The 27,659-nt window shown below is 45.3% G+C and overlaps 1 protein-coding gene and 1 long non-coding RNA gene across 3 annotated transcripts in view; one reads left to right on the top strand and one right to left on the bottom strand.

Annotated features, from left to right (window-relative positions):
• LOC146050525 (uncharacterized) overlaps positions 1-19,736 on the top strand; it is a 237,015-nt gene extending 217,279 nt beyond the window's left edge. Inside the window, exon 6 of the long non-coding RNA XR_014466326.1 lies at positions 19,615-19,736. This is a non-coding gene — a long non-coding RNA (uncharacterized LOC146050525). The remainder of the gene's footprint in view (positions 1-19,614) is intronic.
• KIRREL1 (kirre like nephrin family adhesion molecule 1) overlaps positions 1-27,659 on the bottom strand; it is a 253,533-nt gene that overhangs the window by 139,725 nt on the left and 86,149 nt on the right. Inside the window, exons 1-2 of one of the 2 annotated variants that reach the window (XM_083167573.1) lie at positions 22,965-23,039; positions 18,954-19,149 (exon numbers count right to left, since the gene is read on the bottom strand). In XM_083167573.1, the coding sequence (XP_083023699.1) occupies positions 18,954-19,005 (52 nt within the window). In that variant the 5' untranslated portion in view covers positions 19,006-19,149; positions 22,965-23,039. Of the gene's footprint in view, positions 1-18,953; positions 19,150-22,964; positions 23,040-27,659 lie in introns of those variants that run through there. The other variant, XM_083167574.1, reaches the window with a different exon arrangement.

The following is a 27,659-nucleotide window of genomic DNA, read 5'->3' as shown; positions in this document are numbered from 1 at the left end:
CACAGGTGGAGCTAATTATATCACTTGCGATTCTGTGAGGAGACCTGCAATACATGCACTGTGCGGGGTCCTGAGGACCGACTTAACATAACAGCCAATCAGATAACTGTCATTTTTCCAACCCAGCCTGTAAGGTGAGAGTTAGGAGCTGATTGGCTGGTGCGTTATCACCGACCTCTTTATAACTTCACCAGGCTTAATAAATATGCCCCATAATGTCATCAAATCCAGGCAGGATCCAATAAGCTGCTCTACCGGCTCAGGAGCCCAGGATAGCAGCCAACATGTAGGCGTTTATGAGATGTTACGGGAGAGAAGGTTTGTGGTGCTTATCAGGTATTGCAGAAATAGCGGTACCGCCGCAATAGCTAACGAAGCTCTGAGATGGAATTGCGCTGGCTCAGGGTGCTGCAATTGGGTGTCTGAGGTTAGCTGAAATCAACCGCAGCATTAGCGTAGCACTCGGTGACGGTGACAGGGACTCTTAAAAACATCCTAAGCAGCTCTCAGAGAAACAACAGATCTTACTATTGTCATTCACAGTTTCTGCAGCCCCCGGCAAACTTTAGGATATTAGGATTACTCTGCGTTAGCCGGATTACAAGCACACTTTGCTGTGTGGAAAAGATTTCGGCCCAGTTGAATTTGCTTCTTCTAAAAAGCAGAAGTGCTTATACAATGGGAGTGCCAAAGCTGGGGAACGTAGCTCTCTGACTTTACCATCACGCTCCACCCACCTGTGCGCAAGTCACGTCACTCAGCCCAGCCCACCACAGATTCATGGGATCAAACCACCCTTCCTTGGAAAGGGCAATTTGCAGTGGTTGCCGGGGCTGTGATGATGTAAATCCAAGTTGTACTTGCAAACCTTCAAACCCCTCTGGGCTCATAAAAAGCCAACAAGTTTGCTACACAGATATCCAATCAAATCCTAGGAAACATGTTCCCCAAGATGGCCCCTCCCATTGTGTATAAAATGTATTTGGTTCGTATCATGAAATGGCTGCGGATGAAGGGAGATTGTGATTGGTCCTCCCGTTCCCTCAATGCCCTCTTGACCTCCGGTTTGTTCTGGGCATGTGGCGGTTTGGAGAATCTAGCAAAAATGGCATTTACTTGCCTACTCTTCCCAAAAGGCCAAGAGGCTCCCGACATCTAGGCAGCACTACCGCCTCCCGCTGGTGAACGCAAGTCTTCACAAGATGCCATGGTTTTGGGGCATTACATGGCCATGCGTGTAAGAATGCCACGACCAGTAGCCATTCAATGCCTCCACCAGGACATCCCAGAATTGGGGAGAGTAGGCGAGCATGTCTAGGTGGTAGTACAGCTTTAAATCATCTAAAATAATCACTTTTATCATAAACTTACCAGCACACACACACGCGCCAAAAAGGAAAAGAAAAAGAATCGAGAGCTAAATAGTGTAAGAGGCTCTTGAAAGCAGCTGCTGGTAATGAGCCATTGAGGGGCCTGTAAATACAGCTGATTATAAAACAAAGGTGACATCAGTCAGGCGTTGTGTGGGACAGCCGCAGGAAGCCATTTATCGCCGAGCCAAAAACTATAGGCAGAGTGAGCCCTACACAAAGGGTTCCGGAATAACACGCTCCCCCGCCAATGCCGCCCGCTTCTAAGGAGCTGCTCTCGTCAACTTATTATGTGCTGAGGGCTGACGCGGAGAACAGACATTTATCATTTTCCTGGAGCCATCTGTAGCTGAATTAAAGGGAAAAAAAAAATATCACTAAAACGAAATGTAAAAATGAGCTATAGAAGCACAAATGAAGAATTACTTTCAGTACCTGTTATAACGTACAGAAGGCAGAATAAGCACTCGCCCGCGTACAAGTGAGGGTAGCGCTGAGAATGGGAAGACATGTAGGGAATTGCATAGGGGTAAGGAAGTGGGGAGAAGCCGTCGCCTGACAGTTATATCCGGGACACACAACAAGGAGCCGGGGAAAGCACGTTGGGGCGTATGCAGTTCCCGGAACCGCGCTGGTCACTCATGTCAACCTTTCCATTGTCAACCTAATGCTTGTGCAGATCTTCCAACCCTGTCGACCTATTTCATGTGTCAACCCTCAGTGGTCAACCCAATGCAAATGGACCTAGTATCCGTATCCTGAATGGAGCATAGTTCCTGGCAGTGGCGGTTCCTGCTATTGGGCTGCGCGTGTTCAAAATTGTGTTTGCGCGCTTGGTCGCCCAAGAGGGGGGGGGCGCATTCTACCCGCAGGGGGGAGGAGGGTTGCGGGATCTACCTCTGGAGCTCTCTGCTGGCTGTCTGTGACTCTGTGTCTCTCCCAGTCCTCATGTGTCACATGATCACATGTCTTTCCTGTCAGGAGTTACAACACCAGGCTCCATGGGTGACCTCCTCTCGTGTGGGGAGGAGTTCAGCATGTAGTAGATTCCTATTGGAAGCTGCTACTGTCCATCATACAGAGGACTGAAAACTCCTCCCCCACTTGGCTGCCAGTACATGGAACCATGCCAGCAATAGCTTTCCAGCAGGATGCCATTCTGAGCGCATCACCAGAGCTACAGTGCTTCCATGGGCTGCTGCCTGTGCAGCCCAGCAGAAACAAATCCTCTGCAGTGAGCATGCCCAGACTTCAGTGAGTCACTCAGTGTAATGCAGCTGAAGGAAGGTACAGTATGCATTGCACCAGCAAGGTGCATGGAAGTTTTTTCTATTTTAATAATATTTGAGCCTCTGGGAATAATATTTATTTAAACTATTATTTGTGTGTAGATCTTTAATAGGAGTATCATTTTCTGTACTTTAATTAATATTAAAGGTATTCAAAGTGTTTATTTTGCTCTGTACCGTGTTTGTGTATGGGTACATCATTTGGAGGAGGACATCTGCCACCCGCTCCAGCCACTGCCGCAAGTCACGAACAGAAGCCGGAGAATCGGGTGACGTCACCTCCCGCCCGCAGCACACGGAAGACGCCGCACAGCAGAACGCTGCCGTCTTCTCCTGTAGAACAGGTCAGATTGCTAGGGCAAGCTAGAACTATACAAAAAACTGGACTGTCGCTCCCCCAAACCATACAAAAGAGTGTAAACAATTTATGCACGTTTTATTAATTTTATTTTAATTTCATTTTATTTTTATATTTATTTTTATTATTGTTTATTTTTTATTATTTTTATTTCTATTCTAATTTTCATTTATTTTATTTCATTCATTGTTTGCTTTATTCCTCCTATTCTCATTTCCATTATACCTGCCATTCTTAGGTATCTAACCGTGGCAACCAATCAGCACTGAAGTAACATCTATAATTTGCATACTGTAAAATTATTTTATTCCAATTTGATGTTTTTTTTTTGTTTTTTTTTAAATCTTTTAACGAAAGTGGATCAGGAAGATCAAGCCGGGCATTCAGGTGTGACCCAGAAGCGCTGTGGCCTGGGGTAGTGACGCCACCGACCATTATCACTGGGGAGTACCGGATCGTTCAGTTACTCTGTGGGCATTTTTTGGTCTTGGGATGAATCAGGGTTTGCCGCGTCACAATGATTATATAGGATTCTGGGCAGAAGGGAGCCCTCTCATTTCATGAAACAGGTTTCCAGAGACCTGAGACTGCGTAGTTCCACTCCGGCAGCTAAAGGGTGGCATCCAGGGCAAACATACTCCCACTTATCTTTCCAAACATTGAGCCACTGCAGGGAAAGCTAGCCGGAACGGTACAAACACAGCACAGTGGGGGGCTGGCAGCTCCGATTGTACAAGGCACTTTAACGAGAGATTTGCACAACGCGGTAATCACCTGTTACAATTACATAATTCTTATCCTCGACCTCCTGGAGGAATTACCGGCGGCGAGATAAAAAAAAAAAAAATAGTGATATACGCAGGCACAGAGGTGTGCGGCGCCGGTCTGCGACACATTCTGGAATGGCAATGGCGGCCATGGTGGCGAGCACTGCGCAACGGATAGTGGAAGAGCAGGAATATGCGTGCGGATTGTGGAAAGGGATTGCAATGTAGATTGATGGGAAATGTGAAACGTGTTCGATCCCTGTCCCGGTCCTAACTGGGATTGGCTTCTACATGAAGATTTCCCATAAATATCATTTGGGGGAGTTTTCCCCTTTTGGTATAGCACAGGGAGACTTCAAGCAGATGTCAGTGCTCACACTGGGCGAGCACTGAAAGCTGGGATCTGATGCCCTACGTTCTAGTCCTCCTCTACTTCACACTAGATGGCCGAAGAAAAAGAAAGATCAATATAGAAACATAGAGGGGGAAATCTACTAAGATGTGTATTCTACTTCACATGTGATGTTGCTTATATAAGCTGTATACTTATAATAAGTATAAGCTGTATACTTATTAATTTAGCACCCTCTAGAACAGGGATGGGCAATAAGGGGCCCCCAGCTGTTGATGAACGACACATCCCAGCATGCTGGGATGTGTCGTTCATCAACAGCTGGAGGGCCGCTTGTTACCCACCCCTGCTCTAGATAGTAACATCACGTGTGAAGTAGAATACACATCTTAGTAAATTTCTCCCAGAATATTACGGCAGATAAGAACCACTTGGCCCTTAACACATGTTCGCACACACTCACCTACCAGTAAATGTTTGGATTGTTGGAGGAAATCGGAGTACTCAGAGAAAAACCCACGCAAGCACAAAGAGAACATACAAACTCCACACAGGTTCGTGGGGAGAAATTAACCAATATCCTCAGTGCTGTGTAGTAGTAATGCTAACTGTGCCGCATAGCAGGTAAGCAATTTGTGAGGACCAAAGATGACTTAATCGCCACCATAAGTGGCAAATACGCCCCCTAGTGTCCTTCCCGGGGACCAGCCTGTCTAGAAATGAACCCCGCGCCTCCTGAAAACACACAGGTACAGTATCGCCCCTAAGACATAAACCTGGCGAATATCCTGTGTAGGGGCAGTACGGACGGTGTAGTGGTTAGCATTACCGCCTCACAGCACTGAGGTCATGGGTTCCATTCCCACCATGGCCCTAACTGTGCGGAGTTTGTATATTCTCCCCTGATTGTAATGTACAGCAGCAGGGGAACGGCAGATACGCCAGAGCTTATTAATCCCACTTCTGGGGTTTCTGTCAATCAGCCCCGGGCTCTCTTAGGGTAGATGGACCAGGGGGATTTCATTAGATTAGGTTCTATACAGTATAGTTTCTCCACCTTCTCCAGCATCTGTGTATTGCATAGATATATGGGGGAATCTGCTGACACTCAGCGCGAGAGGCAGCAAGCAGTGACTATTTGTCCAGCCAATGTTGGAGTTTGGCATAAAGGGAAGAAATGGTCTAATAAATCTCCCTTTCCCTCCAATTGTTGTTGGTGCCAAAATGTCCTGCATGCTGCGACCTTGGAAAACATTGCCGGGGGCAGCTAGGGGCATTTGCACATAATACACCGCAAATAATCTCTCCTAGATCACAAAGCGCAGAAAGGAAGCGAAGGGGGCATGGCCTAGCGGCTAGGGGGCATGGCCTTCAAAATTGCATCATTCCGTGAGGCCACGCCTGTTTTTTTTGCCGCGGTGGGGGCATGGATAGTGGCTCTGTAAGCTGCTGGCCAGCCCACAGCCCCTCTCTGCTTGCGGGAATATATTCACCGGGTAAAAGGGGGAACTCCCAACTGCCCCTCCACCATGGGACACTGCCGGCCCTGGGCGGAACGTGGTAACGTCCACCCCCCCAAAAAAGAGACGTTCCTGCGGAAAGCGGGACAGTTGGGAGGTATTCTTTATACATAACTTAGGGGACACGGCACACTTAGATGGTGCCCCTGTCGACGGTGTCAACATTCAGGACAATAAAAAAAGTGTGAAAACTCATTGCAACCTTTTGACTGTCTACGTTCCGTCCCTATCGACCTTCAGTGGTTGAACCCAAAGATCCATACCCTTTAGTGTAACACTCATTTACAGCAATTGCTTCACCCCTGCTCTGGCCACCTTGGCTGGTGGCATCTCCAATAAGATCAGTGTTGAATTTACATCGGAGAAGCCTGCAGGATATCTGCATCCTCAGGACCACAAACATCTCTCTTACACACTGTGTCCTGAATCCTGTTACAGGGGAAAGCGCATCATCTCTGCGTCCCCTGCAATAAATCTGCACCAGCTTTTTTTTCACATTCCCCGAAGCCATTTAAGGCTCCACTAAAGAGTTTTGCCATGAGGACAGTGGAGGTAAACAGCTACGATCTCCCCTAGGCACCAGCCTCACACAAAGTACTTGGATCAAGGCGCTGTCGTTCAGTACAATCAAAATCTCTCATTATGGGTCTTCCTCAGGAGAGCTCTTCTAAATCTCGCAGATGTTGTCTACATATAGGACCAGATGTAATAGTTCCAGAGATCAGGGGCTGTCCTGGTTTTTAAATACACTCGTTTATAAACACCTTCGGTTACCTAGGAGACTGTAAGCACACAGTAAAGGACTATTTAGTGTACATTATCCTGTCTCCCCTTCCTTGAAGTGAAATGGAAAATAGAGGTGGTTAGATCCTCTAAACAGTTTTTTAAAGGTCATCTTCCTGCAGTAGAGTAATGGCCAAGACTCGGACATGGACATATTTATTATACACTTCAGCCTGAGGCATAGTACGTTTTCATTGTATGCGCATGTACAATAATGGATATGTTGAAGTCAATGTCTTAAGAGGAGGCTTGGAAGTCCTTATCAAGGTGGACCTTCTTAGGTCTACAGGTGCGACTGTAGGTGTCAACAAGGAGGGAGCTGTGCCGAGTGCTGGAGAACAAGTGGCAGCCACAGAGATACCCACAGGGACACCAGCATCCACGAGTGGACCACAACAACAGTGAAGCCTCCAAGGCGGACCCCGCAAGTGGTCAGGAGGGCCTAGCAGGGAAGAGAATTGGCATGGGCACAGCAGACGATGATCCAGGAGTCTGGAAATCCAAGATGTCAGAGCTCGGACACCAGAGTTCGGTGGGCCTACTTCACCATGTGGACACCTGGACATTTGCCAGTCTAACCCTATAGTTACGCCCCTGCTTGACGGCGATCTTGACAGAACGGATGAGTAGAGTGTATAACAATGATCCCTACAGATGATATAGTGTCCCTACTGACCAGTAAAAATGTTGTGTTGCAAGTACCTTTCTCTCCTCATCCTTCTGATATTCTCCGTGCCAACCTTTCACAAATTTATGGGTTTATATAATTACTGTGCCACTCCGTTCTGCTGGGTTCTCCTCAAGCCTCTGCAATATTAAACAATCCCAATAACACGGTTTCCGAATCACAGACCAGCGCTAAGCTTCAGTGCACATTACGGTTCACGCAAAAGACAAGGGCCTTGAGGAATTCAGAAGCTGTTTAATAAAACGGAGAGCGCCTCCGTGCACTCTCCCCCCCAAATTTACAGCCCTCGCACAACTTCCCGCGGTGTCTTGGCCCAACTTAAATATAAATTAATAACCTGGGTGACAAATAAAACCACACACTGATATATAGCGGTGTATGAAAGTATCCTATAAAAAGATTTATAGGTTTAAACAATCTCTAAAAAGCTTTTCAGTAGTGTTATGACTTTTACACTAACTAGAACACGCATGCACGTTGGGGAAATAAGTGACATTTTTAAAAAGTATACCTGTGATCTAGTGACACCGCTGAGGCACCAGGAGCCTCGTGTCTCAATAACATGAGACACGTATCCAGTGAATGATATAAATGCAGCAATTAATTGGACAAATATATATATAAAAAAAAGTACAATTGTACATTCAGATGTGCTTTAAGAGAGGAGGACCCATACCCCATTTTGCCAGAGTCTGAAGAATGCACCGGTCTTTGGAAACATGTCACCCGGCTTGTTCTGGAGACTTATTTTACTACTGCGCATGTGCGGCGTACATTTAGGCTGTGATTTTTGTAACAATTGCAACGCCCATCACAGAACTCCGGTACGTAAAAAAAGTAGGTTCAGCGTGAGCCCCTTAATCCCGCACACTTTGCACCCCTTAAAGAAATGTGTACTGTACAACACTGGGACAATGGAGTCCCGTTTTATTTGTTAAATGCAGATAGTCTATGTACTCACCGGTGGCCTCTGCTGGAGGGAGGTGGCACTGCTATCGAAGAGCCGGAACTCAATTTGCTAATTACAATAACACTCAACGCAGATCAACAAGAAAAGAGCTACACTGAAAACATAAGAGCTGAGGGAATAGAATTCCCAATATGAGCTGCAGCTAGAGGTATAATGAATAAATGGGCATGGCTACATGGAAGAGGCGGGGTCTGCACAACTATAAAAGTCTGTAACTCTGTAATCTCACAAAGCATTTGCTAGCAGAAAACCTAAGCCTCTGTCTGGCGCAAGACTTACGATCAACCAAATTTCAGAGAGTAATTTAATTCCACTTGGAAAAGCACTTAGTTCCACAAGGGATTAAAAGGAGTGCACGGGAGCTCGAGGGGAAATGCAATGCAACAAAATAAAAAGGTAGAAAAAGTACATAATGCAGAAAATAATAAAGCTATATTTAGAGCAGAGGCAGGCGTTATGCAGCTTTCAGTTTGTTAGAGTACTACAAATCCCAGCATGGCGTAACTTGCTTGGACTTGTGGGTCAGCCAGCTGTAAGTTTGCAGAGAAGACGAATACAAGAGATGGGCACGCTGAGTGGACGTGGGAAACCGCTGGTTTTTGGAGCGCTTGCAGCCAGAGGATTCCCAGCCCCCAACCTGGAGGAATTCAATCCTCTCAGGATCTGTTTCACAAGTGTCATACTGCTTTCACCAAAATATTCCTGGCCATTTCACTCTCCAATTAAATACACATGTTTCTGTTCTCTGTCTCCTCCCTGGTTTCAGGCAGGGTTCCTGTCCACTCGCAGTAACCCTTCCTAGTCTTATAACAAACCCCGTTGTCTTTATATAACAGGAGAACTAGAAAGAGAAACCTTTCCCTAGTACCCGGCTCAGACGGGATTGAGTAAAGGGGTACAGCAATTCCTTTATAGGACAACCTCAAAAACCCCTCCCCCCCTCAAACACACATACACTACTAAGCGATGCTCCCCTGCATGTTTTGTGTTAGCAGCCTCCACTGCTACTGTAGCGTCCCAAAAACTGCACATTCGCTGATTATTCCATTACCCCAGTGGTAGGTCATATAATGCATTTATACAGCGTTAATATTCTAGCTGCCCGTTAGGAGAACATGCACTTCATACAATGGGCCGATGTCATTTTTCAAACACAGCTGATTGGCTGGTGCGTTAACCCCTTCCACTTTTTCCCCACTTTATCTCTTCACCAGGCTTTATACATCTGCCCCAATGTTTTGTCATTCTCATTGTTAGATTATAAGCGGAGCGGAGACAGGCACCGATATGCCTAAACTCAGTTGCTCAATTCCGATACGCACAGCCTCCGCTGTGGACAATACTGTTTTGATGGTGTAGTAACTATTAGATAACCCCCAACTACATATAACAGTACATGACAACTCCAACTTCATCAGTCCATTCAGAAGTACTTTCCAACTACACCAAACTACTACTAATAACTACTTCTCCAACCACACCAAACTATCCATAACTACTTCTCCAACCACACCAAAATACACATAACTACTTCTCCAACCACACCAAACTATCCATAACTACTTCTCCAACCACACCAAACTATCCATAACTACTTCCCCAACCACACCAAACTATCCATAACTACTTCTCCAACCACACCAAACTATCCATAACTACTTCCCCAACCACACCAAACTATCCATAACTACTTCCCCAACCACACCAAACTATCCATAACTACTTCTCCAACCACACCAAACTATCCATAACTACTTCTCCAACTACACCAAACTATCCATAACTACTTCCCAACTACACCAAACTATCCATAACTACTTCCCAAACACACCAAACTATCCATAACTACTTCCCAACCACACCAAACTATCCATAACTACTTCTCCAACCACACCAAACTATCCATAACTACTTCCCAACCACACCAAACTACTAATAATAACTACTTCCCCAACCACACCAAACTACTAATAATAACTACTTCTCCAACCACACCAAACTATCCATAACTACTTCCCAACCACACCAAACTATCCATAACTACTTCTCCAACCACACCAAACTACTAATAATAACTACTTCTCCAACCACACCAAACTATCCATAACTACTTCTCCAACCACACCAAACTATCCATAACTACTTCCCAACTACACCAAACTATCCATAACTACTTCTCCAACCACACCAAACTATCCATAACTACTTCTCCAACCACGCCAAACAATCCATAACTACTTCCCAAGTACACCAAACAATCCATAACTACTTCTCTAGACATACCAAACTATCCATAACTACTTCTCTATTCACACCAAACTATCCATAACTACTTCTCCAACCACGCCAAACTATCCGTAACTACTTCTCCAACCACACCAAACTAACCACAACTACTTATTCAACCACACCAAACTATCCATAACTACTTTTTCAACCACACCAAACTATCCATAACTACTTTTTCAACCACACCAAACTATCCATAACTACTTATTCAACCACACCAAACTATCCATAACTACTTCTCCAACCACACCAAACTATCATAACTACTTCTCCAACCACACCAAACTATCCATAACTACTTCCCAACTACACCAAACAATCCATAACTACTTCTCCAACCACGACAAACTATCCATAACTACTTCCCAACTACACCAAAATACTCATAACTACTTCTCCAACCACACCAAACTATCCATAACTACTTCTCTAAACACACCAAACTATCCATAACTACTTCTCCAACCACACCAAACTATCCATAACTACTTCTCTAACTACAGCAAACTATCCATAACTACTTCTCTAAACACACCAAACTATCCATAACTACTTCTCCAACCACACCAAACTATCCATAACTACTTCTCTAACTACACCAAACTATCCATAACTACTTCTCTAAACACACCAAACTATCCATAACTACTTCTCCAACCACACCAAACTATCCATAACTACTTCTCCAACCACACCAAACTATCCATAACTACTTCTCTAAACACACCAAACTATCCATAACTACTTCTCCAACCCTACTATCCATAACTACTTCTCCATCCATGCCGAAATAACCATACCTACTTCTACTACAGCAAACTATTTATAACTACTTCTCCAACTACACCTAACTATCTATAACTACTTGTACTACACCAAACTAAAAATTAAAACTTTATTTTGAGATTGAGATATTAAGAGTGCACCCCACCCGAGTTTCTTTCCCTTTTTGTTTTTCTTGTTAAACTTATAATAAACTCGGGGGTGCACCACTGACCATTACACTAATCAAGCCAAGGCCATTGGCATAAGCTTGGTTGTAATGATAACTTTAGAAGCTACTCCCTAATTCTAGTCAGTCATATCCTCAATCCACTATCCATACTTTTAAACCACTTGAATTATCCAACCCCACTTAGTGCAGACTTCCCTCATTAACCTTTTTTAGCTACACCAAACTAGCCATAATTATATGTACATCTATACAAAACTATTCATAACTACTTCTCCTACTACTCCAAACTATCAATAACTACTCCAACTTCAAAGTATTTATAACTGCTTCTCCAACTACACCAACTAGCTATACCAACTTTTTCACCCATACCCAACTAGACATAACAATTTCTAAATCCACATCGAACTGTCCACAACTACATCACCATCCACATCAAACTATTTAAAAAAACTTAACCAAACACCCCAAATTATCCATAAACTACTCCAACTACAACTATACATCCACACCAAATCTGACATCACTATTTCTACATCCATACAAAACTATCCATAACTACTTCTCCATCCACACCCAACTATCCATAACTACTTCTCCATCCACACCCAACTATCCATAACTACATCTCCATCCACACCCAACTATCCATAACTACATCTCCATCCACACCCAACTATCCATAACTACTTCTCCATCCACACCCAACTAGCCATAACTACTTCTCCATCCACACCCAACTATCCATAACTACTTCTCTATCCACACCCAACTATCCATAACTACTTCTCCATCCACACCAAACTATCCATAACTACTTCTCTATCCACACCCAACTATCCATAACTACTTCTCCATCCACACCCAACTATCCATAACTACTTCTCCAACCACACCAAACTATCCATAACTACTTCCCCAACCACACCAAACTATCCATAACTACTTCTCCAACCACACCAAACTATCCATAACTACTTCTCCAACCACGCCAAACAATCCATAACTACTTCCCAAGTACACCAAACAATCCATAACTACTTCTCTAGACATACCAAACTATCCATAACTACTTCTCTATTCACACCAAACTATCCATAACTACTTCTCCAACCACGCCAAACTATCCGTAACTACTTCTCCAACCACACCAAACTAACCACAACTACTTATTCAACCACACCAAACTATCCATAACTACTTTTTCAACCACACCAAACTATCCATAACTACTTATTCAACCACACCAAACTATCCATAACTACTTATTCAACCACACCAAACTATCCATAACTACTTCTCCAACCACACCAAACTATCATAACTACTTCTCCAACCACACCAAACTATCCATAACTACTTCCCAACTACACCAAACAATCCATAACTACTTCTCCAACCACGACAAACTATCCATAACTACTTCCCAACTACACCAAAATACTCATTACTACTTCTCCAACCACACCAAACTATCCATAACTACTTCTCTAAACACACCAAACTATCCATAACTACTTCTCCAACCACACCAAACTATCCATAACTACTTCTCTAAACACACCAAACTATCCATAACTACTTCTCTAAACACACCAAACTATCCATAACTACTTCTCTAAACACACCAAACTATCCATAACTACTTCTCCAACCCTACTATCCATAACTACTTCTCCATCCATGCCGAAATAACCATACCTACTTCTACTACAGCAAACTATTTATAACTACTTCTCCAACTACACCTAACTATCTATAACTACTTGTACTACACCAAACTAAAAATTAAAACTATAAAAAATATCTTTGAGATTGAGATATTAAGAGTGCACCCCACCCGAGTTTCTTTCCCTTTTTGTTTTTCTTGTTAAACTTATAATAAACTCGGGGGTGCACCACTGACCATTACACTAATCAAGCCAAGGCCATTGGCATAAGCTTGGTTGTAATGATAACTTTAGAAGCTACTCCCTAATTCTAGTCAGTCATATCCTCAATCCACTATCCATACTTTTAAACCACTTGAATTATCCAACCCCACTTAGTGCAGACTTCCCTCATTAACCTTTTTTAGCTACACCAAACTAGCCATAATTATATGTACATCTATACAAAACTATTCATAACTACTTCTCCTACTACTCCAAACTATCAATAACTACTCCAACTTCAAAGTATTTATAACTGCTTCTCCAACTACACCAACTAGCTATACCAACTTTTTCACCCATACCCAACTAGACATAACAATTTCTAAATCCACATCGAACTGTCCACAACTACATCACCATCCACATCAAACTATTTAAAAAACTTAACCAAACACCCCAAATTATCCATAAACTACTCCAACTACAACTATACATCCACACCAAATCTGACATCACTATTTCTACATCCATACAAAACTATCCATAACTACTGTGACAATTACACTATAGATAACTACATCTCCATCCACACCCAACTATCCTTAACTATTTCTCCATCCACACCCAACTATCCATAACTACATCTCCATCCACACCCAACTATCCATAACTACATCTCCATCCACACCCAACTATCCATAACTACTTCTCCATCCACACCCAACTAGCCATAACTACTTCTCCATCCACACCCAACTATCCATAACTACATCTCCATCCACACCCAACTATCCATAACTACATCTCCATCCACACCCAACTATCCATAACTACTTCTCCATCCACACCCAACTAGCCATAACTACTTCTCCATCCACACCCAACTATCCATAACTACTTCTCCATCCACACCCAACTATCCATAACTACTTCTCCATCCACACCCAACTATCCATAACTACTTCTCCATCCACACCAAACTATCCATAACTACTTCTCCAACCACACCAAACTATCCATAACTACTTCTCCATCCACACCCAACTATCCATAACTACTTCTCCATCCACACCCAACTATCCATAACTACTTCTCCATCCACACCCAACTATCCATAACTACTTCTCCATCCACACCCAACTATCCATAACTACTTCTCCATCCACACCCAACTATCCATAACTACTTTGCCAACTACTTGATAACATTTGCATTTTAACACTATTCAAACTACAGGTTGAGTATCCCGTATCCGAATATCCGTTATCCGAATTATTCCGAAAACCATACTTTCCAGAAAGTGGAAAAAAAAAATTGTTTAGCTAAAAACTCACTGGGGACATATGTAACAGCACTACTGGTGACATGATATGTAACTGGCACTATATATGTACAAGAAAATGATTGCTTGGCATTCAAATTCAATATCTGAGATAGTACACAAATTTTGTTTCATGTTTTGAAACCTTGTTTTTTGAACAAATAAAATATATTTGTGTGTATTTTATGTGGTAATAAAATATATTTGTGTTTATTTTATGTGTTTATACAGCATAAATGCAAGATACTTCAAAATACATCATTGAAATATTAAAATATTCCAAAATACGGAATAATCCGTTATCCAAATTTCTCCTGGTCCCGAGCATTTTGGATACGGGATACTCAACCTGTACTAAGTTCATTAGTATTCTTTATTGCCCTTCTTATTTGTTACTTGGATACTGAAGCTGCATTACTATTTATTCTGCCCAGTACAGTTTAGTCATTTCCATGGGAGAATGAACTATGTTAGGTGCTTGCTGCGGTGCTACTTGTAAGTACAGTATGTAAGTAATTAGGCACAGCAGCAGGACAGCTATGTACTAGTATGCTAATTTGATCTGTAGCAACAATAATTAATTACAGTTTTGTGTTGTATCGCTTAGTGATTTATGTGTATACTGACCTTACTCGTGGGGCCAGATGTTTCTACAAACTGAGCCCCAAATTGTATTTGTACAGCATATGACCAGCATGTCACTCCTGGCCCCCATACACTATGTGATTTGCACCCGATTTCACCGATTCTGGCAGAACAGGCCGAGAAATCGGGCCAATGTGTGTGTGTGACATCCTATCCGATGCTCGGTCTCGTGCGCATCGGATCGAAGCCAGAGATCATACGTGCTGCACGCAAGATCTCCAGGTCGGACCCCCTCCCAGCGGCAGGGAATGGGAATCGCATGTGATGAATCACATGCAGATGTCTCGCATGCGATCCAGCCGCCCCGGAAGGTTGTGGGCACCTCAAGGGGGGATTGGATGCAACCTTTCCGAGGGGAGAAGTCTTATAGTGTATGGGGGGCCTTTAGCGTAAAGTTGGGGCAGATGTATTAGGAAACGTGAAGTGATAAAACAGGAAGTGATAACGCACCTGCCAATCACCTTCATTTGAAAAATGAGTTAGAAGATAATTGGCTGGTGCGTTATCACCTTTCGCTTTATCACTTCACCAGGCTTAATACATCTGCCCCATTGTATGATGTCATGCAAGTGTGACTGTGTACAGACAAACAGCTCAGTAAGTGGTTCCGGTCAATGGCAAACATATACCTAAAATATATTTTATTTCGTGTGTGCAGAGTCTAATATAATGAAAGTTTGTTCCAAGTTCCAATTTAACTGTGCAACGGACCTCACGAAAAAAACTAAAAAAATGCTTTTTCTTATGGACCCCTGTGCGCAACAGCCCAGCGCTGTGTGTACGAAATGATGATACAAAACCAATGAACACCAGATGATTAACAAGGCATAAACCTGAGATTACAGGTGTCAGCATAAAACACAGATTGTGACAGCGGCGCACTCGTTCCCCAGACTCAGATGAGGTGCTACATTACAGAACAACTTTCCCTGCAAAATACAGGAAAATCAATACAAATTCATCATGGGTTTTTTTTTATCCTCCCCACCGCTCGGCTACCTTATATGTATGCTCTGTAAACCCACACAGGCGGCTGTTCCTCCATCCAGCCTGCTTTTAATTAGAGATAATTGCACCTAATTTGCATTGAGCTTTGGACAAATCGTGTGTTTGCGAGTCCTCAGGATTCCAAACAATGGGGATACTTCATGGTGGCTAGAGGACAGGTCTCAAAGCCTGAGGCAGCATCCTCCACACCAGTTAAGGGCAACATGTGGATCTCCAGCTGCGGTGCAACTACAAATCCCAGCATGCCCTGCCAGCTGGCCAGATCAGGTCCTCTAGGTTTTCTCGATGAGGCTTGTCATACATTTAGCAATAACACACGAATCACACTACATTTCTGTATATCATCCCCACCTCCTATGAAATAAATACAATAGTGTTGGTATTGTCTAAGATAATAACATTGCGCCAGGCGTATGTACTAATAACAACGATGTCCCTGGCAATTGTCAGAGAGCAACACCTGAAGCTGGATACATGCTATAAAGCGCCATACACATTAAATAAGTCCCCGCAACCGATATTGGCGGCATACACACTTGTTTATGCCGGGGGGAAACGGGAGCGACGACCTTGTTGCAGCATGGCTGTCGTTAACGAGGACTTCCTCTCAGAGGCGTACCTAGATAATCGTGGGCCCCATAGCAAAATTTTGGAAGGGCCCCCTATTTAGCAACTGATGGTGATAAATGTATGATATTGAGTGTACACACTAGGCGAGATTGTGAACAACTTCACTCAGAAAGCCCTTTCTGAGCGATATTGTGAACAATCTCGCCTAGTGTGTATGGGGTCTAAGATTATCTTTCCAATCTGAGTGGTTGGAATGAATATCTGGTCATTTCTGTCCATTTTCCAGCTTTTAAGAGTAAACGGTTGAGTTGCAATGTGTTCCCAGACATTCCCAGAGTCTCATTCCAACCGGCCAGATTGGAAAGATAATCTTATAGTATGTATCCAGCCTCACAGATCATACATGAGACCAGCACAAACATGTAATAATTCTCTGCCTTTCTTCACTGGCCAAGCTTATACTACAACCCCCACAATCCTCAGCCATAAGGTCATTGTGGAACTATCACAGGAGTTGTCATTCCAAAGGCGCACGGCACGACTACTACTAGTCTGTGCTCCAAATCCCCGAAGGCGTGTAAAATGCACTAGTCCAACAACTTCGACTGCCAGCTCTTGGGGCAACTGCTAATTACGCCGGCTGAGTCGACGCAGGGAAACCGGTTAGGCAAAGCTGGTCTTTCCATTGGTCAGTGGCACCCTCCCACAGCCTTGGCACAAGCTGATGTTGCAAGATGAAGCAGCCAGCTGTGCTGTTGGCGGGAGAGGACAGAGAATGTTGGGGGAGTTGTGTTTTCCAGAGGCCTATGTGCAGAGGACAGGAGATGGTGGGGAGGGGGGGGGGGGGGGGGGGGGGAGATAGCAGAGGGGCACATCTGGGGGGTGGTGGTGGACATCTACCAGTGAGGAGACTTCATTTCCCGTTCCTGTCACATTTTAGTGAAGGAAAAATCTCTCTGCATCTCGCTACCTCCTCCCTCGTCCCACTTCCTCTGCTTCCCTCCACAATCATCCCTGTCTGCGGAAGATGGGGTGTTCAAAGTGGGTGCCAGAAATGCAGCAGCACCACCTCTTGTACTATGAATGAGCTGGAACCATTCCGTGCCAAATACACAACCATCAACTCTTATAGACATTGCAGAGCCCAGGCTCCCAAGTTCTGACACTGCAGAGCCTCTTGGGAAGCAGAGCCGTCAATCATACCCCGGATGAGCAGAGGCGTGATTGGCAGCTTTGCAGGAGGTTCAGGGGCGGCTGATGTCACCTGGGTGCAGTGCAGCCTCAGCTCCTGGGAATCCCCTGGACCAGTCCCCATTCAACAAGTCAGAAGAGTGATTGACAGCTCTGCTGTACAGCTGCCAGAGCAATGCTCAGAGCCCCACACAGATAGACACCAACATTTCCATTGCAGTCTTATACATTGGGGTAATAAAACACCCCCTTCCCAGCTCCATAGACACCCCCAATAAATAAGAAATAGCCTGATTGCTCTATATTGCAGGATGCAGACATCCTCGTACACAATGGCATCCTGTGCTCCTGTGCATCAGCCAGGTATGTGTGTGGTGTGTAGCATGTGAATTGTGCTCATTTTCCAACAATGTGTGTATTGTGCCTGGACCGTGAACGAATCTGACATCACCAAAAGCAGGTTTTGCAACAGAGCTGAGAGGAAAGGGTTAAATAACTAGACAGCTGTGGTCCTGACTCATGTCACTCTCATCCTTCCCCACCAGTTTCTGCTGCAACAAATCAGACCCCCCCCCCCCCCCCCTTCACACACTTACCCCCCTCTTGGGGCACATCAGCCTGGGGGGGGGGGGGGTTTAAGCACAAAGTTGCCATCAGTGCAAGAATAGCCCCAGGAGGAATCTGAATAGAAGAGATCGGAGAACACATCACACTGTACACAGCATCTATGGATCTCTACACGGATCCCGTGGGATCCCACAGCAGCACATCGTAACATCCCAGCGTCCAAGGCACAGACCCTGTTGCGCAAAGTACATCAATGCCGCCTCCATCTGTTGCACTAAAGCCTGCTGTACCCACACAGCTGCAGCCAGGCACAGAGCCCCCTTCTATACCAACTCTCTCCCATCCTTAGCAGGAACAGCATCAGCTCAGAGTGAGCCCCACGAATACGGGGGGGGGGGGGGGGTTTGCAACCACTGGATAGGAAAATGTTCCTTACCTTGGGAAAGTGTTCTGGGTAACGTGCAAATCCATAGGAAGAGTAAAAGCATGCTCTCTGCTGGGCTCCCGGGGCTGGGTGACAATGGGCAAGGGGGGGTCTCTGTTCCAAGTGTGCGCTCCTCAGTGTCCCTTGGAAAACATATCCCGCACAATGGGCTGATGTGTGCCTCCAGCTCCCAGCCAGCTCTCTCGCTCTGTAACACAAAAAGTCTCTTGGAATGAGAAGATGATTCCAGCAGGGGGACTAACCATTCCACTGGCAGGAGGAGGGGGAGGGAGCATACTTTCCTAAACTCTCTCCCTCTCTCTCTCTCTCTGGCAGATTTTTCCCTTTCTCTCTCTGCACCAGAAAAACAAACTCACATTTTTTTTTATTTTTTTTTGTAAAAAGTTGGATTTATTAAAAGGCAGGATGGATAGGACAGGGCTGCTGGTGCGAGGGGGAGGGGGAGGAGGAGGGGGGGGGGGTGGATGCTGAGCATGGATTTGCCAACGTAAGAAAGGAATTTGGGAATTTTAATTTTACTTCTGTTAAGAGTTTTTGAAAACCTTGGTTCTCCCCCTCCCTCCCCCACTTACATGTACTGTTCCTTCCCTTCTACAGCATTCCATATCTTGTCTGGAAGAGAGATTTAAAGCTCACTTTTTTTTTTTTTTAGTTTTTGGAACAATAGAGAAAACTTGGATCACTGCGGATGGTTACAGTATGTGCACACGCTATCGATTGCAAGCTCTTTAGGGCGGAAGGCGGTCTTTGAACTTTGAAATATACATACTGTATACTGTGTGTGTGTATATATATATATTTTTTAAACTATTATATATTTATTTATTTATAGTTTCTTATATAGTGCAGCAGATTCTGTTGCGCTTGACAATTGTAGACAGTGATAAAACAAACTGGGTAACAACAGACTTGGTGGCGAGAGGGGGCTTGCTGCGGTACGGGCAGTACGGATGGTGTAATGGTTAGCATTACTGCCTCACAGCGCTGAGGTCATGGGTTCAATTCCCACCATTGCCCTAACTGTGTGGAGTTTGTATATTCTCCTCATGCCTGCGTGGGTTTCCTCCGGGTACTCTGGTTTCCTCCCACAATCCAAAAATATACTGGTAGGTTAATTGGCTCCGAACAAATTACCCCTAGAATGTCTGTGTGTGCATGTACATGTGGTAGGGAATATAGATTGTAAGCTCCACTGGGGCAGGGACTGATGTGAATGTTCAAATAAAATTCTCTGTAAAGCGCTGCGGAATATGTGTGCGCTATATAATAAACTGTTAATAAATAAATAATATTGTTAATAAATAAATAAATAATATACACATACATATAATATATATATATATACATACATTATATACTAGCTAAGCCCGCTCGAAGCAAAAGCTTTGAAAGCTTGGGGCAGCACGGATGGTGTAATGGTTAGCATTACTGCCTCACAGCGCTGAGGTCATGGGTTCGATCCTCACCATGGCTCTACTTGTGCGGAGTTTGTATATTCTCCCCGTGCTTGCGTGGGTTTACTCCGGGTACTCCGGTTTCCTCCCACAATCCAAAAATATACAGATAGGTTAATTGGCTTCCAACAAAAAAATTCACCCTAGAATGTCTGTGTGTGCATGTACATGTGGTAGGGAATATAGACTGTAAGCTCCACTGGGGCAGGGACTGATGTGAATGTTAAAATATTCTCTGTAAAGCGCTGCGGAATATGTATGCGCTATATAAGAAACTGTAAATAAATAAATAAAGCTAGTCTGCTACTTCTGTGTTTGTGCATGTGTGAGAAAGAGATGTAGTTTCATCCTCTGCCAGCAGATGGCAGTGTTCCGGAGACTCACGGACACTAGACATTAAATATATATATATATATACACACATACCTCCCAACTGTCCCTTTTTTTGGGACGTTCCCGCTTCCCTCCCCGGACCGGCAGTGTCCCGCGGGGGGGTTGTGAGTCCCCCCTGACATCCATAGATACACGCTTCTGCAGCCAGAGGGGCTGGGGGCATAGCCAGCAGCTCACTGAGCTGCTGGGCATGCCCCCACAGCGGGTATATATATGTATATATACATTCATACCTCCCAACTTCAGCGAAGGTGGAGGCGGGACGGTGTGCGCGTCGATTTTTGGGGGAGTGGCCTGCCAAAAAGGGCTGTGGCCTATACTTGCGACGCTGCCGCGAGGCCTCGCCCCCGTTATTCGCTGCGGTGGGGGTATGCCCAGCCCCTCTGCCTGCAAGAATAGACGCTGTGCGCACAGCGTCTATTCACGGACTACAGGGGGGACTCCCAACTGCCCCCCCCCTGCCGCGGGACACTGCCGGCGGCGGGAGGGACGCGGGAATGTCCCAATATATCGGGACGTTCCCGCGATAAGCGGGACAGTTGGGAGGTATGTACATACATACATACATACATACAACTATACATCATACCTCCCAACATTGTTACCTCTGCCGGCGGGACGCTGCTGCTGCGCGCCGGAGGCGCGCCGCAATTTTCGGGGGGCGTTGCCTAATTTGGGGGCGTGGCCTATACTCGCGGCTCCCCCCCGCGAGGCCACGCCCCCATTCTGCCGCTATGGGGGCATGACCCAGAGGCTCTGTGAGCCTCTAGCCATGCCCCCAGCCCCCTGGCTGCGGGAATAGACGCTGTGCGCATGCGCACAGCGTTTATTCCCCGCTGTTTAGCAGCTGACGGGGGACTCCCAACAGCCCCCCCACACCGCGGGACACTGCCGCCCGCGGGTGGGACATCGGGACAGGCCCTGACAATCGGGACTGTCCCGATAAAATCGGGACTGTTGGGAGGTATGATACATACACACACGCACATATATACGGGATGGATGTGAATGTTCAAGTATTCTCTGTAAAGTGCTGCGGAATATGTGTGTGCTATATAAATGACACATATATATATATTATTGTAGATCGGAACAATTTGTAAAAACAAACCACATTAACATTAATGTCGTAGAGGGAGTTGGATTGCATGCTCTTCAGAACAGGAAAGTTTTCTTTTTTACAACATTCCTCATTGCTGCACAGTTTGGGATGTGCTTGTATAATGAGATAACTCGTGCAGTGGGGTTGTTAGAGTGCAAGCTCTTCGGGGTAGAATTTCCTCCCCATACAGAAGTCAGCATGATTAGGACATGCGAGCGGCTATAATACATTGCTGAGAACAATGTTTAGGTTCTACCTGATATCTTCCACCATATCAGATAAGGCTAAAATAAAAAGAAGATTTTCTGCTCCTTTAAAGGCGTATATGATATTGTGATTGTGACTGCAGCTGGCTGACTCAGCAGAGCATAGTACTTGTTCAGCATCTTCGTCACTTCCTCAGTCTGTCTATCTGTCCATACATCATCTAGATGAGAGTCTGTCACCCGCCCCTGCCCGTGTAATAATAGGGATGGCTTCATTCATCCAGTGTGTCACATCAACAGGATTCACAGGCTGATGTTTGGCGCCAGAGGCAGAATAAGATAAAATGCCTTCCCTCAGGTCACAGGAGAATAGGCGGATACAGTAGCAGCAGCATTGCTCTGTGCCGCTGACTGGATGCTATCTGCTTGTGAATGTATACTTCATCTCCATGGGGCGAATGGGAAGTATTGGAAGAGACAATGGTGTGGCCCCCTGGGCCTTCAAGAGTTGTGTACATTTCCCTTAATATCAAGAACGATAAAAGGACCCAAAGTAACCCCAGAATGCCCCCATCACTCACCCCAGAATGCCCCCACCTGCCCAACAGTCTGCCAGATGCCCTCTGACCCCCACTTGCCCCTACTTGACTATCAAAGCTACCTACATGCCACTCACAACTGCCCCACATACAAATCAAGTTCTATGCCCCTCACACCTACCAACATGCCACACTTACACCCCCCCCTATGCTTGCTACTGGTTAACCTATTCTATGCAGGATCAGATGAAGCTTTGGGGAGGGGGGTGGAGGAAAGGGGGGTTATATATATATTGGATTGTGTATACCTTATTCCCGGAGGGACACAATGCTCTGTGCCTGGACTCTCCTCTGTGCTCTCTACCTGAACTGCTATGATTAGCATAAGCTGTGCTGAAAGGAATTCCACCACAGGTGACAGTAATCATATAAAGTCCAGGCAGAAAACATGTTCTCCCTCCTGGAATGGGTCATGTTGGGAGGTACAGATTATGTCCATTTCAACTAATGGTGTACATAAGATTTAATCTAATAGTTTAATACTGCGTTTTGTTCCACCTAACTGAGAGACATCTATTTTATAAAGCTTTGATGTAGTTTAACAAAGGCAACTTAATAAACATCTATATTTGTATAAAAAGTCTAACTACTCCTCACCTTTATGAGGTGAAAGACCACTGCTGACCACTAGAGGCCATTCAACGGTCCAAATTACACCTAAGCTGTCACAGCTCAAAGTGAAAGTACTAGCTTTTAACTAGCAGAAAAATAAAATATATACTGGGTCACTTACAGTTCTGTCTCCCGCACATATTCTGCAGCGCTGTACAGAGAACATTACCAGTTATTTATACAGCGCACACATATTCCGCAGCGCTGTACAGAGAACATTACCAGTTATTTATACAGCGCACACATATTCCGCAGCGCTGTGCAAAGAACACTCACATCAGTCCCTGCCCCCGTGGAGCTTACAATCTATATTCCCTACCACATGTACACGCACACACAGACATTGTAGGGTTAATTTTGTTGGAAGCCAATCAGCCTACCAGTATATTTTTGGATTGTGGAAGGAAACCGGTGTACCCGAAGGAAACCCACGCAAGCACGGGGAGAATATACAAACCCCACACAGTTAGGGCCATGGCGGGGATAGAACCCAGTGCTGTGAGACAGTAATGCTAACCATTACACCGTCCGTACTGCCCTATAGAACCCAATACATAATATGTAGAACCCAATACTCCTATCCACCTACCTTACATTACATACGCGGTACTTGTTTAGTTTCACGGCGGCCGATATCGCATCCAATATATCGGCCGCCGTGAAACTAAACAAGTACCCATACGCCACCTGATTCAGGCTTCTTATGAAATTCAGCTCAGTTTCTCCATTGGTTGGGGGCGGGAGACTGATGTCATATGAGGTCTTCTCCCGCCCCCTTTTCGGCAATCTGCAGAGGAAATAAAAGTCATGTCAGACTGACTTTTATTTCTGAAGGGGAAATGCCACCACCCATTCACACATACACAGTAACATCCATTCCCAGGCCAGGGGGAACCTCCCATGTCTTTCGATGGTCACCGACCATCGAAAGATGTGGAAGACGCACGTATATGTAAGGTTGCTCTGAGCAACCTTACATATGCGTGCATGGTCAGTGGGCGGGCACCTGACATTGATGATGTCAGTGATGTCAGCTGCCCTCCCCCTGCCTGTCTGTCATGCGGCATTAGCATGAGGCGCTGGGCTTTCCCATATGCTAATGGAGCTGCCCCGCGCGGCCCTCTCCGTCCCCCGCCCACTTGTGCATATACATCGGTCCCTATGGTAACGCAGGCAAAACCGCGGACAGACCAGAATAAGGCCCCAAATGTGCTTTTGTGAGCCAACCTGAATCACCCCCATGATGTCATGTTAGTGGACCCCAGTAGGTAAAAGACATCTGTAACTGTGACTTTCCATACACACGGCGGCTGTCCTTGCTCTCGCTTTCCCCCCTCTGTTCAGCAGGTCTCTCTGCAGCTGTGTAATTGGCCACTTTCAGGAACACCTACAGCAAAACAAACTCTTTTCTCAAAAATGCTGCCAATTACGGGCAGCGCCAAGCTTTCCCAGAGTCGCTGATGCCCTGCGAGGAACAGAGCAGGAGGCAGGAGAGAATCATAATAACAGAGAGACGAGATACGGGGACATTTCTGCACAGGCCGTCATCAAACATTTCTAGTATTTACTCAGCGAATACAATAGGAGGTGGAAAAACACAGCTATAGCGATTCAGAGGTCGCCGATGTTCCTGCAGTTGTGCACAAAACTGTTTATTTGGGCCATTTAGGGGCTCCGGCATAGAGATTGTAAGCTCTTGTGCGCAAGCCGTACATACCTACCATATCTATTGTACAGCCCTGCAGAATATCTGATATAGAAAAATAATTGAAAACACTAACACTAATTATTTTCACAGCTACAGCAGTTTGGTTCTAAGAATTGCTAAAAATGTTACATTCATTTGGGGGTCCCTCGTGCAACTTTAGCTTATCCCTTCAAATGTATCATCGGGCAAATGTCTTGCCCCAGGACCCAACACATCCCCCAAGGCCAATGAAATAAAACTCATCCGCGTGAGGGAACAGAGAAGGGGCTGGAACGGGCAAATGAAAAGAAGTCGGAAACAAATGTCTGTTAGGTGAAATCACCAAAGAAGCTCGAAAGTGTTGTCACATGAAAAGATTTGACATGGTCTTAGGTCGATAGGGTCAAAAGGTCGACACAAGCATTAGGTCGACATTGGGAAGGTCAAAAGGTCGACGTGGGATTTTCACGTGTTTTTCATCCTGAATGTCGACACAGTCGGCATGGGCACCGTATCGGTGCACCACGTCCCCTCGCATAGCTCACCATGCTTCAGGCACTATTATATTCTCCCTCCAAGCCGTAGTGGATGGTCGGGCATGAAATACTGCCTGTCGTCACGTCGGCAAAAAAACAAAAAACAAACATGAAAAGAGCCACGTCGAACTTTTTGGACTTTCAACCTTCCCAATTTCGACTTTATGCTTGTGTCAACCTAAGATCATGTCAACCACTTTCATATGTCGACCTTTGGAGGTCAACCTAATGCGTGTCGACATTTTTCAGTGTCGACCGAGTGACCGCATACCAAATAACAGAGCGTGTATTTTGAACAGCAGTAATGAAGTGTAGGGAAAGCTGCCCTAGGATACGAATCATCATCAGCGATGAATATACCTACTTGCATAAGACATTACTAAAAGAACAAGATCATAACTACTGTAGGTGATGTCTATGTATCTGCTGTTCCTTCTCTGTTTTATTGGGCCCCTGAGGATGCCGTGACAATGAAATGCGTAGGCTTGGGATTCATCGCTTACTAATGCCTTAGGTGTGGCGTAAGATGCCTAGCCTGAGGGACCCCAGCGAGCCTCTCTTCACCGTTTGCCAATGTACAGCTGTCTGACATCTGCCCAGGCTGTGGCAATCAGCAAAGGGATGGTCCTATCCGCTGTCCATGCTGTGCAATGTCCGGCCACAGCTGTGTTGGCCTGTTCTTGCTGGGCTGTACATATGCTTCTAAGATCGGAGACGCCGACTCCCCTCGCCTGCCCTGCCTGACACTGTAGAACTTGTTACCTAGGACCACTGGGATTTGCCATTGTTCGGCGGTTGAAACCTTTGCCAATAAAACATATAATTGCCTTTTTCGCTCGGAATTCCACCACTAATATATATACTTTGCCCCCGCAATGAAAAACATCAGGGCCATGACTCACAATAGCAGTATTAACACAAAACCATACACACATTTACAATATGCCACACAGAAACGCTACACCAGGCATGTCCAAACTATGGCCCTCCAGCTGTTGTGAAACTACAAGTCCCATCATGCCTTGCTACAGTTTTGCCATAAGGTAATGCTAAAACTATGGCACAGCATGCTGGGATGTGTAGTTTCACAACAGCTGGAGGGCCACAGTTTGGACATGCCTGCGCTACACTATCCCCTATGCTGGGGATATAGCTGCGGGTGGGGGCCCCTGTGCCAATGCACTGGGCCCCACTGTGGTTGAGTGGGCATTGACGGTAAGCTAGGCCATTTACCTGGAAGGGGGACGACCTATCTGCCAGGCTGCTGGGGACGAGCAGCCATGACACAAACCACAGCGACGTGTAATTATGAAACTTGCCTCATCCTACTCGTTGCCCGTTGGCATCACCAAGACCGCAGGTGCTCAGAATTTCCCAAATGTGAGGTAAGAAAAGAAGGCAAGCGGTTGTTTTAGTGAAATTCAACTATTTAAAGACACCCCCCCCCCCCCCTGACTGCCAACCACAACAACAAGACATGCCATTGCAGCCTGTGCCATGCGGTGAGAGACTGGCAGAGTCATATAAAAGGGTCCTGAAGGCCAGGTGTTTACACCTACTGCACACAGAATCCCTTTGTTCCCCCGACCCAGGCGTCTGCATTGATTTAGTCAGCACTGGAGTAGGAGACAATAGGCCTGCAGCCTGAGTGACAGCTCGGAGAGGACAGCGCACCATTCAAAGCAGCAAACTATTGTCTGAAAGTTATATCGGAGCAACTGTCCCCAGCACTGAGCACTGCAGCCCTTGTATAGACCTCCAGCTAGTTCTCTTCTCCAGAAACATGTAGCATTATTTGTAGAGGAGAATAGCGGGAACATATATATCATATGTATAACTGCTTGCTGTACAATTCTCTATCTCGGTTTCTCTTGCAGGTATCCTGGATCTTTTTGGGGTATATACCCATAAACATGTACATAAACATGTACATACCCCCTGTGTATACTGTACGGTGAAGAAACCTAACTGCCAACTGCCTGTGCATACAGTGTATTTAGACTTCTTTATGTAAAGACGTTGCTTTGCCAGTCGTACACATGTAGCTATAAGGATACAGCTTGACACAGGGAAACACTTATTGCACATTGCCCCCTGCTGGCCGCCGG

This window comes from Crinia signifera, chromosome 12, assembly GCF_055691185.1.
Source record: "Crinia signifera chromosome 12, ASM5569118v1, whole genome shotgun sequence".
Taxonomy (NCBI): Eukaryota; Metazoa; Chordata; class Amphibia; order Anura; family Myobatrachidae; genus Crinia; species Crinia signifera.
This window is presented reverse-complemented; position numbering and strand designations above follow the sequence as displayed.